This window comes from Ahaetulla prasina, chromosome 1, assembly GCF_028640845.1.
Source record: "Ahaetulla prasina isolate Xishuangbanna chromosome 1, ASM2864084v1, whole genome shotgun sequence".
Taxonomy (NCBI): domain Eukaryota; kingdom Metazoa; phylum Chordata; class Lepidosauria; order Squamata; family Colubridae; genus Ahaetulla; species Ahaetulla prasina.
Window position 1 is genome coordinate 255,448,121 of NC_080539.1, and position 16,616 is coordinate 255,464,736.

At 39.6% G+C, this 16,616-nt stretch overlaps 1 protein-coding gene across 2 annotated transcripts in view; it reads left to right on the forward strand.

Annotated features, from left to right (window-relative positions):
* The window catches only part of LOC131183997 (membrane-spanning 4-domains subfamily A member 12-like), a 43,660-nt gene extending 27,673 nt beyond the window's left edge, over positions 1–15,987 (forward strand). For both annotated transcript variants that reach the window (XM_058154861.1, XM_058154851.1), the window contains exons 2-6: positions 2,661–2,780; positions 10,417–10,473; positions 12,186–12,317; positions 13,469–13,579; positions 13,923–15,987. In XM_058154861.1, coding sequence (XP_058010844.1) covers positions 2,673–2,780; positions 10,417–10,473; positions 12,186–12,317; positions 13,469–13,579; positions 13,923–14,045 — 531 coding nt within the window. In that variant the 5' untranslated portion in view covers positions 2,661–2,672 and the 3' untranslated portion in view covers positions 14,046–15,987. The remainder of the gene's footprint in view (positions 1–2,660; positions 2,781–10,416; positions 10,474–12,185; positions 12,318–13,468; positions 13,580–13,922) is intronic.
* Positions 15,988–16,616: the final 629 nt, after the last annotated feature.

Sequence of the window (16,616 nt, forward strand, 5' to 3'; positions counted from 1 at the left end):
TTATGGCAATTTATGAGTGATGAAATTGATGTTGTTATAAAAATAACATAGATTGACACAAATGATATACTTTGGGTTTTAACAGACATTTGAGAATACCAGATATTCTCTCCCCAATTACAGTAAATCAAGGGCTTGTTGTGTTACTCTTCTGTATTTGTCTACTCTAGATCTTTGATTATTGTCAAGAGACTAAAAGTAAAAACAGAAGTGCTCAAATCAACCTAGGCCAGGTGGCAGTAAAAAGCTTCCCTTGAAAAGTCTTCTCTTGGAGTCTTCACGCAGATCCATGCATTGTTATGACTCCCAATGTCTCCCCTGTGAGGTCTATATCAGGGGTCTCCAACCTTGGCAACTTTAAGCCTGGTGAACTTCAACTCCCAGGAACCCCCAGCCAGCTTTGCTGGCTGGGGGATTCTGGGAGTTGAAGTCCACCAGTTTTAAAGTTGCCAAGGTTGGAGACCCCTGGTCTATATAAACCACCAACCAAAGTGAAAAGGTTACAGGTTTTTTCCAGGTGTACTATATGAGGGCAAGTGGATTTGTTCCCATCCCCCATATCCTAAAAATATGAATACTGTATTTGTGAAATCTGGTTTGAATGAAAAGCTGGATTTTAACACAGTCCTTATATTCGCTATGGCAACCTTCTTCACCACAGAGAATGACTTTGCTTGGCTGCTTGGGGGATAGTGAAGACAGAAACTGTAAGCCAGGAAAGGTCGCATTAGGATTGGTTGAGCTAAGGCAACCAATAAAAAGGCCTAAGCTGCTCCCTGTGTGAAGAGGATCTACTGTATGTTTACTTGTCACAATTCAGATCCTTATCCACAGCACCATACAATTCTCAGATGCATCTGAAGATGGTGCATCAGGCAACAACAGGTAGCCGCCAAGCAGATAGGAACACCAGAATGCTCCCATAAATTCTTCATTTCATGCAGACTAGGTGGCTCCAATATAACCAGTTAGACACAACTAGTGTAAAACCATTCTATGACCTCCAGCTGACCCTGAGCTAAGGACCATATGATGAGGAGACCAGAGCCCTGGGAGCCCTTGAAGAAGTTTGATACATTCTACAAATTCTTCTGGGCTAATAAGCATCCCCCTTCCCAAGCTTCAGACACAGAGTCACCTGGATTGTATTATTTATTTATTTATTTATTTTCAAAGTTATATACAGGTAGTCCTCGGTTTATGATGGCAGTAGGGACTAGAATTGTTATAACTAAGCAATGCAGGCATGAATTGTGATGCCATATGACCATGTTACTTATCAATGGCAATTCCAGCAGTCCAGTTGTTATTAAATGAGGACTGTGCAGGTCATTAAGTGAGGACCTTGTGTGACCACGACTTCCAACTTCTTGCTGGCTTAACCACTGAGTTTGCTTGAAGGAAGGTGGCTGGAAACATCATAAATCTCTGTCACATAATCAGGGAGATGCTGCAATGAGCAGAACTACTGGAGTAATCATTCCTTCAGTACCATCATAACTTTAAAAGGTCACTGAACAAATAGTTGTAGCCTCAGGACTGTCTGTAGCTGCCGCCTTACAAATGTGACTTTAAGTGGCATACAATAAAACTAACGATTAAAACAGTTTTAAGTAATTATTAATAAGAATTAAGCACAGATCTTGGAAGACTGGATCAGAATCTCACATATAGTGTACCCAATTTGTGGGGGTCCCTATTACCAAGAGAGCCCCAGGCCTGCTGGGAAAAAAAATCATTTTAAGAGATTTGCAGAAGGTGAATAGGACTGGGGCTAACTTTGGAGGGGATATCTATTGGTTGCTGCCAAAATGAATGCTTAATTAAACAGATTTATAAACCCCGGATTTCTTTCCACTAGCAATCATAAATTATTCTCACTAATCTTACTTAGAAGCTGATAATCTGCAACATAAAATTTAGGGCAGCGGTGAGAGAGAGAGAGCAGTGCCTGATCAGTGGGAAGAGGCTCCAGAGCAGCTTCCCAACCTTTGGCTAAACTGAGCAGAAGAAGTGGGGTGGAATGGAACAACTGACCGCATTGGCCAGCTCACCATGCCAACTCGCCTCGGGACAACTCGACATGGCTGACTTGTCACAGGACAACTCATTGTGGGACAGTTCAACAATTCAGTTTAATTATTTAAAATACATTTTAAAATATTTTAATTTTTGTCATTCACATTTCATTTTGTCCCTCCTTTGGCATCCCTTTCTTCTATTCCACTATTTCTTTGACATTAGTTTAACTCTTATCCAGTGGTGGGATTCAGCCAGTTTGGGAGAACCGGTTGTTAACTTTCTGAGCAGTTTGGCAGACTGGTTGTTGGAAGAAATCATTAGGACAGAGAACCGGTTGTTAAATTACTTGAATCCCACCACTGCTCTTATCCCATAGACAGTTGTCCTGTGGCAAATTGACTGTGGTGAGTTGGCTGTGGTGAGTTGGAGAGGTGAAGTGAACTCCTACACATCTCTAAATCTCCAGGATGGCAAAAACTGTTTTAAGATAAAATAGGTGGCAGGCATATGGGACAGGAGATCCTCTGGTAGCAACCCTTTGAAGCCAGTGTAATCATTCAAGGTGTGTGTGTGCGTGCATGCATGTGTGAATTTAATCCATCAAGTGCCGAGTGTTATTACTCTGATTGTTCCCACAGACCATCCAGATCATGACTGGCTTCATACACATTAGCTTTGGGATCATTCTCAGCACCCTGTCCAGTGTATATACCTCATTCTTTGTATCTGGAGAGATTCCCTTCTTGGGAGGAGCATCCGTGAGTATCACAGACCAGAGAAACCCCCTTTCCCTCCAGATAGGTGAGGAGGGGTGGAAGAGCAGATGGGCAAGAGACAGAGATTATATATGAAGAAGAAGGGAGGAAGGGTGGTGGGAGGTCCTGGGTGCGAAAGAGACAGGATGTCAGTTGCTGAACGAAAAATAGTTCCTAAGTTCTATGATTAACTACAGGTACTCCTCGACTTACAACAGTTCATTTAGTAACCGTTCAAAGTTACAACAGTGCTGAAAAAAGTGACTTATGACTGTTTTTTGCAGTTATAATCTTTGCAGCATCCCCTTGATCATGTGATCAGCATTCAGATGCTTGGTTCATATTTATGACCATTGCTGTATCCCGGGGTCATGTGATTCCCCTTTTGCAACCTTCTCACAAGCAAAGTCAATGGGGAAGCCGGAGTCACTTAACAACCGAGTTACTAACTTATCAACCTGCAGTGATTTGCTTAACAACTGAGGCAGAAAGAAGAATGCCATAAAATGGGGCAAAACTCAGTTAAGAAATGTCTCACTTAGCAACTCAAGGGCTCCATTGTGGTTGTAAGTCGAGGACTACCTATACATTTCCTCCTCAATGACTTCAGTGATGCTTCCTCCCAGCTAAACCAGCACTTAGCTGAGATTTCAATGTTGTGGAACAAACCTTCAGGTGCCTGCCTGATTCCTTCAAAAGTGTCTGACCATCATGAGTCCTCATTAGCTCTTGCTGAAAACTGTCCTGTCTGTTCAAAAAAATATGTTACGAAGTTGCATGTCCTTCCTTCTTTCCTTCATTTTGAGGCGTCCAAATTTTGAGTTTGTAATTTTTTTTTATTCTATTCCTACCATATTCTTGCTAAAAATGAAGTACTTTCACTTTGGCCCAAATGTCTTTTTTTCCATTTTGTTAAAAGCATCATTAGTTTGAGAGGAAAATAGAGTATTATTCTCTTAAAAAAGGAAATGGATATAAATTCTAAATATAAACACCATTGCTCTGAGATTTAATAGCATTAGGATGTGGATTCAATTTCATGCCAAAGGAACATATCCTGTTTTTCTTCTATTGCATGCTTATTGTTTGCTTTAAAACACAATTTCAATATGCTGCATGTTTGAAATAACCATAGAGTTGGAAGCGACCTAAGTAGACATCAAGCCAACCCCGTCCACCGCCAGCATATTGCAGGATTCACTACAGCACCCTTGATAGATGACCATCAGAGGATAATTAGAACTGCAGAAAAAATAATTGCTACCAACCTGCCTTCCATTGAGGACCTGTATACTGCACGAATCAAGAAGAGAGCCGTGAAAATATTTACAGATCCCTCACATCCAGGACATAAACTGTTTCAACTCCTACCCTCAAAACGACGCTATAGAGCACTGCACACCAGAACAACTAGACACAAGAACAGTTTTTTCCCGAAGGCCATCACTCTGCAAAACAAATAATTCCCTCAACACTGTCAAACTATTTACTAAATCTGCACTACTATTAATCTTCTCATAGTTCCCATCACCAATCTCTTTCCACTTATGACTGTTTGACTCAAACTTTGTTGCTGGCAATCCTTGTGATTTATATTGATATACTGACCGTCAATTGTGTTGTAAATGTTGTACCTTGATGAACGTATCTTTTCTTTTATGTACACTGAGAGCATATGCACCAAGACAAATTCCTTGTGTGTCCAATCACACTTGGCCAATAAAATTCTATTCTATTCTATTCTATTCTATTCTATTCTATTCTATTCTATTCTATTCTATTCTATTCTATTCTATTCTATTCTATTCTATCCAGCCTCTAATTGAAAATCTTCACTGAAGGGGAAGAATTAGATCCCACTGATTGACAGTTTTGCTGTCAAGAAGTTCTTTGGAATATCTAATCCATCTCTAAATCCTTGAAGTTTCATCCCATTGATTCTAATCTTTTCCTCCTGAACAATCGGAAATTGCCAATGCTATGGTCCTTCAAGTATTTGAAGACAGCAATCACGTCGCTTCTCAGGCTAAATATTCCTAGAATATTCCTCTTGGACTTGATTTCCAATCTTTTCACAATCTTGGTAGCCCTTCTCTCCTCTTGCTCCAGCTTGTAAATATTTATTTTAAACGGAGGAGAGGCAAAAAGGCAAGTCCCAAACTGCAAAATTACCATTCTTTTTTTTTTTTAAAGGATGGTTTATTTCACCTCCCAGAAGGTTGCCACTTAAAATATTCTTCCACACACATACATTTGTGTCTCTTAGGGATCAATTGTGAATCTATACTGTAAGTGGGAAGACGTAGCAAATCATCACCATTGCTCTCACCACCACCTATTTTGGGAACTGTAAGTGTGCTCCATTCTATTAGTGATAGCAGCAAGGCCGGTGTTTTCCTTGGCATCACTGAAGCCTTGCAACCCTTGTAGGCAATCTGCTTTCCTATTGGCAAGGATTCTCATATCTTCCGTCTTCTCGGGGTCAAACCACCCACTGCATTTTCTCCCACCTCCCTTTCCATAGCCATACAGCATCCTCTTCCTGTCTCTAAGCAGTGTTGATCTCTCTCCAGCTTCTTTAACCCAGCCACCATAGCAACCCGCAACTATGGTCGCTGCTATTGGGAAAAAGGCCCACAAATTGTCAAACTGCTACCTTTTCACACAGCAGACAGACGGTGGCATGACAGTTAAGAAACCTTGGTGGGATTTCAGTTCCTTGTTGACATTTTTTAAAACTCAGATCCCCCCTTTCTATAGCTTCTGAGAGCAAACCCTCAGGTGTTGTTGTTTTTTTCTTCAATTCACCTGACAAATATGCACCCAAAAACACTGGGGAAAGTATTGAAATTCATTTTATTTAAATTCAGAGTGAAGAGACGGATGAGATATTGATATCAATATTAAAACATTAATATATAATTTCCTCGTAAACGGTCTCCTTTACGGTAATTTTCCTGTGAGCACAATCTCTACACTTCATTAGACAGTTGGTGCCATGTGTGGAGACTTCAGGGATTGGAATCAGTCCAGCACTCATCCACTACTTGAGGTGTGGGGTTGATACAACTGGGTACTATTTCCCAGGATTATTCTGTTTGGGACAGTGGGGGAGCCCAGAATTTACAAATCTGCCTCTCACTTGTACTTACTTCATCTCTGAGTTAATCCTGTTCTCAGAGAGCTGGCTTTGACAGAAGGATCCCTCCAACTCACCATGGAAGGGGGAGATGTGCCATGAAATGGGAAGGAGACTGTAGCTGCATCAGACAAGCCCCTCCCTCCCCCACCTCACTAGCCATTGCTTTGGACTTAGTAGCAGTCTTAGCAAGTTTAAAGAGCTCAGGTTGTCCTTGCTCTCTACAGGTAGCTGATGCCAAGGCTGGAAGAAGTATCAAGAGAGAAGGCAGCTCTTCCAATAACCAGGGTCTCTGATCCTATGGAATGGTATTTTGTGGGATCAGAGACAACTCCCTCCCAGTTGGGAGATCTGAAAGGTGAAGACAGGAGGATGGCTAAACCCATATATCAAATTATTTAATCAACCCCTACACTCCATTTTCAGCTTGTAGGGAGTATTTTCTTCACTTCTGCCAAATCTGGATGCAAACATACCTTGGCAATTTCTTATTTATTCTGTGTTCCCTTTGCCTCATAATCAGTCCTGAATGACAGATCCATCTAAGTCATTCTTAGTCACCTTTTGTTCTCATAAAATGTTCAGGGTGTGGACATTCCACAAGGCTTTTTCACCCATTTTTGAGGAGGAATCAGGTGATGGCAGTGAAATGAACCAGAGGCAATAAAGGCAGGACAGGGGTGAGCAATGGAGAGAACAAATTTGAAGCCAATATAGTTTTCTGATGCTTCAAGGACATGTAGAGAACACTGTAATTCAGTAGTGTGAAAGGTCTTGGTCACATATGGACTGCAAATAGTGCCAATCAGTTTGCAAGATGAACAGAATTTCATTCATGCTAGAAATGTTTCTGGGTCCACATTGAATGTCTTTGGGTCAGTCACTCTTTAACCTAATTTACCTCACAGGATTGCTGATGTGAGCATAAAACAAAGGGAAATCCATCTGTTTCTGTAAGCTTTGAGCACTTACAGAAGAGCTAGAATATAAATCTAAGAAATAAATAATTAGGATTTAGCGCTACCATCTCTGGGTTGCCTGGCTCTGAGTTGTCACTGTTGCTGTTCCCTCATTCAGTCACATTGACTGTTGTTGACCTGATAAGCATCATGTTGCCACAATTGTCTGTTAATAATTGTTTCTTTAAGTTCTTGTAATATCTTACTTGCATCATCTGAGAGGATATCCAATCACCTTGTATTTGATCAAACAGTTTTTCTAAGCATGAGGGTCTTCTCCAGTGACCTTTGGATAAGAGGTCCAATACAACTAAGCTTTAGCTTCATTATTAATGCTTCCAATGGGTAGTCTACTTTAACTTCATCTAATACTGAATGGTTTATGTACTCTTCTTGTGGTCCAAAGTCTCCTCAGTAATTTTTCCAAACCACAATTCAGAAGCATCCCTTTGCTTCATTCATAGAGTACACTATATTTCAATTGAGAAAATCATGGCCTTGATAATTCATACTTTTGTGATTAATGGGATATTTCTTCACTTTAATGCCAACTAGGTGATTATTGGATACCAGCAGAAAGATACAGAAACTGCTAGCTCTCTGCTGCACCTACTTGTCTAAATGTTTGCCGCTCAGATATAAGTCTAGCACAGCTTTTTGGTTCTGTTATGGCAATTTTGGGGCAAAATGTGTGCCAACCATCTTCTCTACAATGAATGGGATGTCAGTATACAATAACCCTGGAAAAGTTTCAACATGCTGTTCGCTCACTCTCGATTTCCCCCCCATTTATTTATTTTTCACTCATGTATAAGGCAAAATACTGCATTAAGGGGCTGTGTACTACCACCAGCTCTAGTGCCATCTAAACATAATTCTTAGAATACAAATCTTAATAAATTTAATTTGTAATAAACAGCTTTAAGGTCAGGGCTAATGAACACGCATGAGGATCTTTCAGTTATTTTGTTCACAAAATGTCTCTTTTGTTTGGGGACAAAATCCAGTCAATCCAGAAAGTGGCAGAATGTCCTCTCACCAGATGTTTATCTGGCATATGGCTTGGAACTAGCCTGTCTTGCAATGCACACACACACACACAGAGAGAGAGAATTCTTTTTTTAGTCTTAGATGTGTCTAAATCTGAATTGTTGTTGACATCCATTTCTTATTTCCCTTCTCCCACACTGTTTTCATTATTTCCTCATTCTTGTTGTGCCTTTTCAACCTAGAAATTAAGCTCTGTTCCTTGTTCTGTTTTATTACATACTGTACTATAAATTGCATTCTTATATATCCCGATGCATTGGATGCAGAGAGAGAATGAAAAAAAAATTGAGAAAGGATCTGTTAGATGATGTAACAGATAAGCTGAATGTCCTCTAAGAATAATTATCAGAGAGAGAGAGAAAGGACCAAAGACCTCAGCAAAGTCTACCTGGACACAATGATGCACACTTGCCAAGAGAAAGATATAGAAATAATCTAATAAATATTGAATAGTGTTTGTGGGGAACAGAAAGATACACCATGGAAGTTTTGTCTAAACCTTTTTGTGATTAAGTCTTTGTTTTTATAATGTAAACTCTATGTTCATATCTTCATGTTTAAGAGCAAAGGCACTTTCATATAATAAGACAAATCTGGAAAGTACAATCTCTAACAGATTATACATAAACCCAGATGTTTCTTTGCTAGCTTTAGGAGAACTGCATCCAGCAAATTCTGTTTGTGTGTGAAGCAGCAGTGTGAGGTACTGTCAATGCTAAGTCTGACTCCTGTTCAGTTCTGTGACTATCATCTGAACAATTTCACCATCAATTTCCTGCATAGGTGTCCATATTCTTACACCTGTGTTTATGTAGTTGTCTCTATTCACACCACTTCATTTCTCCATATGTCTCAAACCAGTTATCAGTCTGATCACCCTGGTTCACTTTCCATTAGTATCCTCCCAGCATTCTTCTGTATTGTTGTGCACATTCCTATACGAGGCTTAAGATGAGGTTTGCTTAAATTAGCATGAGACATAAGTCTGAAATCAAAACTGTGACTCTCTCCTATTTCCAGCAACTAACAATGAGGCTGGTGCCAGGTTTGATGCTGGCTGTAGCAAATACCTATTGGCTTCCCTACAGATCTGCAGCTCTACTTTCCCACAGTGCCACAATGGAAGTTAAAATGGCTATGATGGTTATTAACTGACCAGGGGCTGACTCTGAATCTGATAATCACAACTGTGTATTTATGAAAAATAGCAAGGGAAGAACTCAAAAAACTATTTAAGCCTCATATAGAGAAATACCCAAAACTACATTCGCAAAATCACTTCCCAAAATTCATTTACTTTCCTTATCTGATTAGGGCTGCAATGAATATCCTCTACAAATCAACACAAATTATTATTGATAAAAAGATTGGTCTCACTGAACAATCACATTTTTGTCCTCACTACTCATGTCCTCATTTGCTCAGTGCCATTGAATTTTTGTTGTGAGGGTCTAAGATTTTTCTTCTTCATGATTTTGATAAAACTATTTACTAAACTATTTAGATTTACTACCACAGCCAGCAGGGCTAAAGTGCAATGTTGGCAAATGAGGACAAGGGAGGTTAGGAAACTGGCTTTTAAATATAAAATACATAAATATGGCAAATACTTTCATCTCAGCCCTAAAATGAATCATAATTGAGCACAGACTGTACTGTTCTATGGATCCAAAGCAAAGAATCTATAATTTGAAGGCAAAAGAGTGTCTCTTAACTTCTGCCTGCCAAGAGACAGAGCAGAACAGCCTTTTTTTTCAAGGTCTTGGAACAAGATGGAAGAGTGGGATGGGGATAGATAGATAGATAGATAGATAGATAGATAGATAGATAGATAGATAGATAGATAGATAGATAGATATAGAAGATAGATAGATAGATAGATGATAGATAGATAGATGATAGACAGACAGACAGACAGACAGACAGAGATGGAGTGAGACTGATTTGCCTGAAAAGATAAGACTTCTCAGATATCAGAATAGGACAATATTTTTAATGGAGATTTGCGTATTAATAGAAAGTGTATAAGCAAATATCTTTGTAAGCAGTCCAGAGTCACTGACAGTGAGTTGGGCAGCCGTCTACATTTTCTTAAATAAATAAATAATGGAGCCAAAAGTGAAATTCAATTCTTACTGACACTTCCCTTTCTACCCTGTTTTTTATGGGATCTATTCTTTTCTTTTCTTTCTTTGTCTCTCTGTCTTTTCCTCCCTGTTGTGTCAGATTAAAACTAAGTGTTTTTACTGTGGATTCAGATGGATTATTAGCAGAAGGGCCCCTTGTCTCCCATCCTTGACTAAATGTTTGACCTCCAAGGATTATATCCCACTGCTTAGTTTACAAATAGCTTTTCTTCCTTGACAAAGCATTTTATGGTACCAATCTTCCTCTTCATTTTACCACCATGAGAGATTATCTAGTGAAGGTTGTAAGGGATGTTCTCTTAGTTGAGATGTAAATGTTTACCAGTTTCCTTGTTTCCACACAGTTCATTGTTTCTGGATGTCTCTCAATTGGTGCTGAGAAGAGCCCTACGGAATGTGCAGTGAGTCTGCCTCACGGTGTTTTCTGTACTATGCAATGTAATACTTTAAATATTAGAAAAGATCTCAGTGAAACAACTGCATTTGCATCCATGAGGTGGGGGTGGTGAGGGAGCAAAAGTGTGGCAACTTCATCACACAAATACCACAGGTTACTCCTTCTAGACATGGGGATACAAGTACATAAGTATGGCATTTGTATGATGTTCTCACTGCATGCATGTTATTCTTCTGAAATCATCGGGGTTGCTGCAAATGATGTTGATTGCCTCCCAGGAGCTAGTATGACTGCTTTAAGAAGGTTTGGAAACCATTAAATGCATGTGAACCTCTTAGAGGAGAATATTCGGGAGGTGAGGCAGGGGTGGAGGTGTCATTAGAGTACACAGGCATTGTTCATTTGTCCTATTAAAAACCCACTACATTTCTAGAAGAGATTTCTTTTTCCATTCCTGGAGGATTTTAACTGTCTTTAGTATAATATTTCATATAACATCAGTTATTAGACTCAAAAGCATTGTTCCCAAAAGTAACTTGCTCTGCTCAGGGCATTAAACTGTAGTTTAGATTTTGCCTTCAGCTGGGTGCTCCATCACTGGAGGCTTTTAATAATAGGCCTGAAATGGTATAGGGTCCCTGTGTGAGAAGACCTCCAAGGTTTCTTCCAACTCTGTTATTCTGTTATCTGTAGCCACTATGCAGCAGTTCTTTGCCTCTGCATTTATCCTCACAGGACTCAGTGGGACTTACCTCTGAGTGATCCTCTACGGGGAGGAGATAGAGAGATTCCGAGTTTTTCTTAGTGGCCATATTTCGAGAAAGGAACAGAAAGCATTTGTAAGGAGATTTTGGACTAATGTTATCACAAAGGAAGTTGCATCCAAAAAGGAAGAGATTCAGACTGAGGGTACTCACTGGTTCATCTTTCTTGGTGAACTTCTCAAACTTTGGAAGTTGAGTTTACTTTTTGAGAAACAGAAGGTAGCATTCTTCACTATACGCCATCTTATTGTACTTCTGATTTTGCAGCTGGGTGTGTAGATTGTGTGGGGAGTATTCTACCTATTTCAATCAAAGGTGAGAGTAGGAACAAAGAGATTAGAGTGAACAACACTGAAAATGATATCTCTGTCATCACTTCAACTCTCTAAAATATGTCTGTCTGCAGTCTAGTCAACATCTGTAGGAGGCAACACAACTTGCAACTTTCTAATTCTCTATGAAAATATTGAATTTCCAAAGATACGAGAAGCAGAACTAGAGCTGAAGTAGTTCATCTCATGTATTAATATTCTAAACCAATATTCACTATGAAGTGTCTTTGGTGGTTGTTTTCTAGCAGAGGTTTCATTATCCAAACTAGGTAATATCATCAGTGCTTCCTTTACTATCCTTGTTCTCTCCCAAAATATTGGATTACAAGTCCGACGTTCCCAACTATTTGCTCTGGAGATTTTTGAAACATTTGTCCCTCTAGTACTTTGAACATCTAGAATCACCCAATCATTATTATGGCTTTGAATATAATCAGCAACACAATGATTGATGATGCTAGAAGATGCTTAAGTCACTAGAGGAGCTCCTTCCTCGAAGTTGTAGTCCCAACCCATCTGGATAATACCTGATTGGGTAAGGTAAGATTGTCCTAAATTCTCAATAGAGTAAAAATTGTTCCTGCTGTGATGACCTAACTTTCAATGTTTGTGCCTTTTAGGTAAAAGGCTCACAAGCCATGAATATCATCAGTGCCATTTTTGCATTACTCGGAATATTGACTTTTATAGTAGACCTGAGCATAAATGGGCCATTTCATTCAGATGATAACTACGAATATTCACTAGTGATGGTAAGTGTCAATGGTTAAGACATAGTGTAGTACTATCTGACACTAGCAAAGGAATTAGAAGGATTTATGGTCTAGTTATTGGGTATCTGAGAAGGAAAACATCCACTTTCAGAGTATAAGGATGTATCCAACTGAAGAACATTTCACGTGGGCACTCAATCATTTATATCTAGCATACCTGAAACCCAGATGAAGATACTTGAAACCAAACTGGTAACTCAGTTCAAGCTACGCCAGATTTCAAGTTAGCCAGATTTCAACACCACCCTTCTGCAGTGTTAGACTATACCAGGGGTGTCAAATTCACAACCCATGGCCCAGGTGCATCAGACGCTGCCCCCCCCCCCCGTTTAGCAAAGGATGAAAAAGTCACAATATGTCATGTGACAACAATGTGACACCCCTGTACTATACTATTAGGCATGATTTCCTGCTTCTGCTTCTGGCTTGGCTCTCCAGTGTGGATTGGAGTAAGGTGTCCATAGGATCGGCTGATAATTTCATCACAATGGAGAAGAGAATGGATATGACCCAGTTTAAATGTTGAATATTTAAATATGTTCTGTTTGAAAAGGCTTTTGTTCACAAAGAATAGAGAAGGAGTCCTGAACCTTTTAACTCTAAAGGGGACATTTGGTCTTTGGGGAGCTCTTGCAAAGCTGGCTGAGGAACTCTGGGAGTTGAAGTCCACAAAACTTAAAGTTGCTAAGGTTGGAGACCCCTGTTCTAGAGGACTTCTCTTCTCTCCCAATTACTTTTGCCTTCTTTCCCCCAATCACTTTTGCCCTCTTTTAAGCAGCTCAGCTGTCTCTGAACTGCTGCTGCTTCTGCTCATCACTATTTTCTAAGACTAGCTTATAGGACCATTTGAGATACAGAAACATTTTTTTAGAAATGAAGATGCTGCTGCAAGCCCACTGTATTATAGCAGCTTCTATGATTTTAAAATTAAATGGACCTAGAAGTACACAGGTAGGACAAAACCAATCAGACCCAATAGGAGATGCCTCCAAGAGTATTGGGGCTCCAAGGCACGAAATGGGACCCTGGGAGCAGAACAAAGCAGTTATATGGACTGAGGCACTCTCCAAGAGAAGTAAATGGATCCCATTTGCTAATCATCTTGTATCATTGTTTCCATTGGCGAAAAGACAGGCAATAGGATCGCCATTGTGCTGTTGACATTCACCATTGTGGAATTCTGCATTGCATCGGCAACTGCATATTTTTGGTGCCGGGCGACCCGTTCTGACTCCAATGAGGTGAGATATGATAATACCCAAATTATAATTTCCGCTACATCCGTGAATTAGAGTTAGGTTATCGTTTCTGATTCTGATTAAAGTGTGATTAAACATTCATTGTGTGTCAGGCTTTGATGAAAAAAAATGGGATATTGTAGCTAGGATAGACAGATGAATGTGAATTGAACAGAATTACTCTCAGAGGGAATGAGGTCAGAAAATGAAAATACTTTTTAAAAATGATCCATTCGGTTGAGTTTTGATTTTTTTTTTTTTGCGGGGTGGGGGAGAAGAATCAATTCCTCAAATGAATGTTGGAAAAGCTAGAAGGGAGACAAGTCTAATGTGGTTTGTTTTCTAGGCTATATTGATTGACCCAAACACCGTCAGGACAGATAACGAAGTCCCTTCTGTAGAATCTTCAATACATTGTCCACCAATCTCTAATGATGTAAGTTATGATTTAAAAGTTGAGGCCGTGTAGAAGACTAGGCTGGAGGAATTTGTATGGAGAAGTCACATCAGCTGCATTTCTTTTGGAGCATAAAAGTTAGCCTTTTCCTGCATGACAGAAGTCCTTCATTTTTGTCGGTATTCTAGCTGACAGGTAAAGGCAAAGGGACTGTCTCTCTACTTTCTCCTGTACTGTCTCCATTTAAGCCTGGAATAACAGACACGTGACTTGATATTTCTTGCCTCGGAGTAAAAGGTAATGCTTCATTTTGCATGGGCTGTGTATGGAAATAACCATAAGTGATAACGTGGACTGCTAAGCTGTCAAAGTGAGGTTCGAGGACAATCATGATACCATACTGGAAATATGTATAGCTGGCGACCCAGACTGAGAATATGGAACTGAAGCCAATAGATGCCCAATGTGGACATTAATGCATCTTTTCAGCTCTGGCTGGCTCTGTTATTGACTTGATACACATTGAAACAGAAACCAGTTCATGATGTTAATTTCTATTGGCCAAAGTCCTGTCTTGCAGCTGGTTAATAAAGACTCTGTACCATTCTTAGGTGTCCTGGCAAATGCCCAGTATATGCCACTGTCTGGGCCTCAGTCTCTGTAATTTATTCCCCCTCATGTTTTCTTATGGGAGCTGGAAATCAGAATACTGAAGAAAGCAGCATCTGCAGATTAATTTGAGCAAAGCTGGTTGGTTTTCTATGAAGCATATATGCAACTTTGGATGCTCGTTATACTGTTTGCCATTTATATTTGCATTTAGTACACCCTATTAAGATATTCATAGAACAGCCTTGGGAAATGTTCCATCCTTTATTCTCTTCAAGGACCGCTTGTTTGTGACAGTCTCACTTCCAGCTTTGTTGAGCCAAAATTGCTGTTTTGGTTTCTTTTCATTGGCCCTGGCTTGGTTGTACCAAGTAAGAAATCAGACGAGAAAGCGCTCACACCCCAGAACATTAACGCCCTAGTTCATGTATTTCAAAGTTGGACGTGCAGTTTAATACCTCCACATCTCATAAAGAAAAAAAAATGGCACAAATTCTAGGGGATATCAGAAAATCCTGGGCAGTGTTTTGTAGTTATCATTTCTAATGATGGACCACTAACAGTTTTTTGTACCACTGAAGGGCAACGGTAAGCCTGATGCAGGGCCAGAAACAACTAGAAGAAACATGGGACTACATGTCTGGTCCTATACTGATAACCAGACTGAATTGGTTCTGGATTTAGCCTACTATTCTCCAAATGGTTTCCTCCCACTGTTTAAGACTGTAACTGAAGCTAGTACAGCCAATGTTCAGGGAGGATGTACGGCAGGCAAAATTAAGAGTGACATAAGCTTGGAAACGCTGGTTTAGAAGAAATGGCTTTTCACTAAAAAGGGTCTGCTGCGAGAAGGAAAGTTTTTGGACCGGATCCTGACCCTTAGCCAAGTATGCAGCTTCAATGGCTGTAACAGAATGCAGGACTGCCTCCCAATCCATCTTGGTCACACAGCACTGAAATGAATGAGAGGTTCATAAAACATACAAAGTTTGTGAGCATGGATCATGGAATTTGGAGAAGTTTTGATAGACCCTGGTCCTGGCCTTTAAAAATGCTAGGTTGGGATGTTTTCCCCTTTCTTTGTTTCTGGCTGCATATTATGTATTTTGTACGGTACTATTTTCAGAGTTTGGAATTCTCTGGCTTGAGATTGGTTTCTTTGGCTTCTAAGCAGCTTGACTAACGTTTTTTTCGGAGCATGTTTTAAGAGAAATTTCTATAATTTTAATGCCTAGCTGTGAAACAGGGATACCTAACTTGGATGACTTCACTGAGGTCTGGTTCTTGTAGCTGTTTTATTTGATTTTAGACCAAGTTAAGTTTTAGATTTCTTCAGTGATTCACTATTTTTAAAAATTGACCTTGTTTTTCATGAATGTTTTTAAAAACTGCAATAAAATATGTACTTGAGACAACTCATGCCTGTCCTTTGGCTTTTACCTGATGCTTAACAAAGAATCCACCTTCATAATGTTGAATGGCCTTAGCTTCTCCAGGCAAAAATGATAGAATATGTTATTGGAATGTGTTTTTGTGCAACAACTACAGTAATATTCAGCCAGTAGATGGCAGTGTTTACAAGTTTGGATCTATGGTATATAGTACTCTACCAGTATATTCTTTTTGTTCTAAGTAGAGTTTCCTGTTTCCTGTTGCAGCTAAACATTTAAGCAGTAAAGCACATGGTGACTGTACACTCAGATCTGTGGTGCTATATATAAACTGAATTTCTAACAGAAAATGAACTAGGAGAGCCCTGGTACTTTCTTCTGTAAATAGCCCGACAGACAGATGTTAAATGAATGTAAGAGGAAAATACATTTGTTAGTTCATAAATTTCTCAGAAATCAGAGAAGTGTAGTGATTAAATCAGGCTAGAAACTGGGACCCTGAGAGTTCTGGTCCCAGCAAAATTAGGCAGGAAACCAACTGTGTGACTACAGGTAATCCTCAATTTATGACCACAACTGAGGCCAAAATTTCTGTTTTTAAGCAAAATAGTTGTTAAGTGAATTTTGACCCGTTTTACAACCT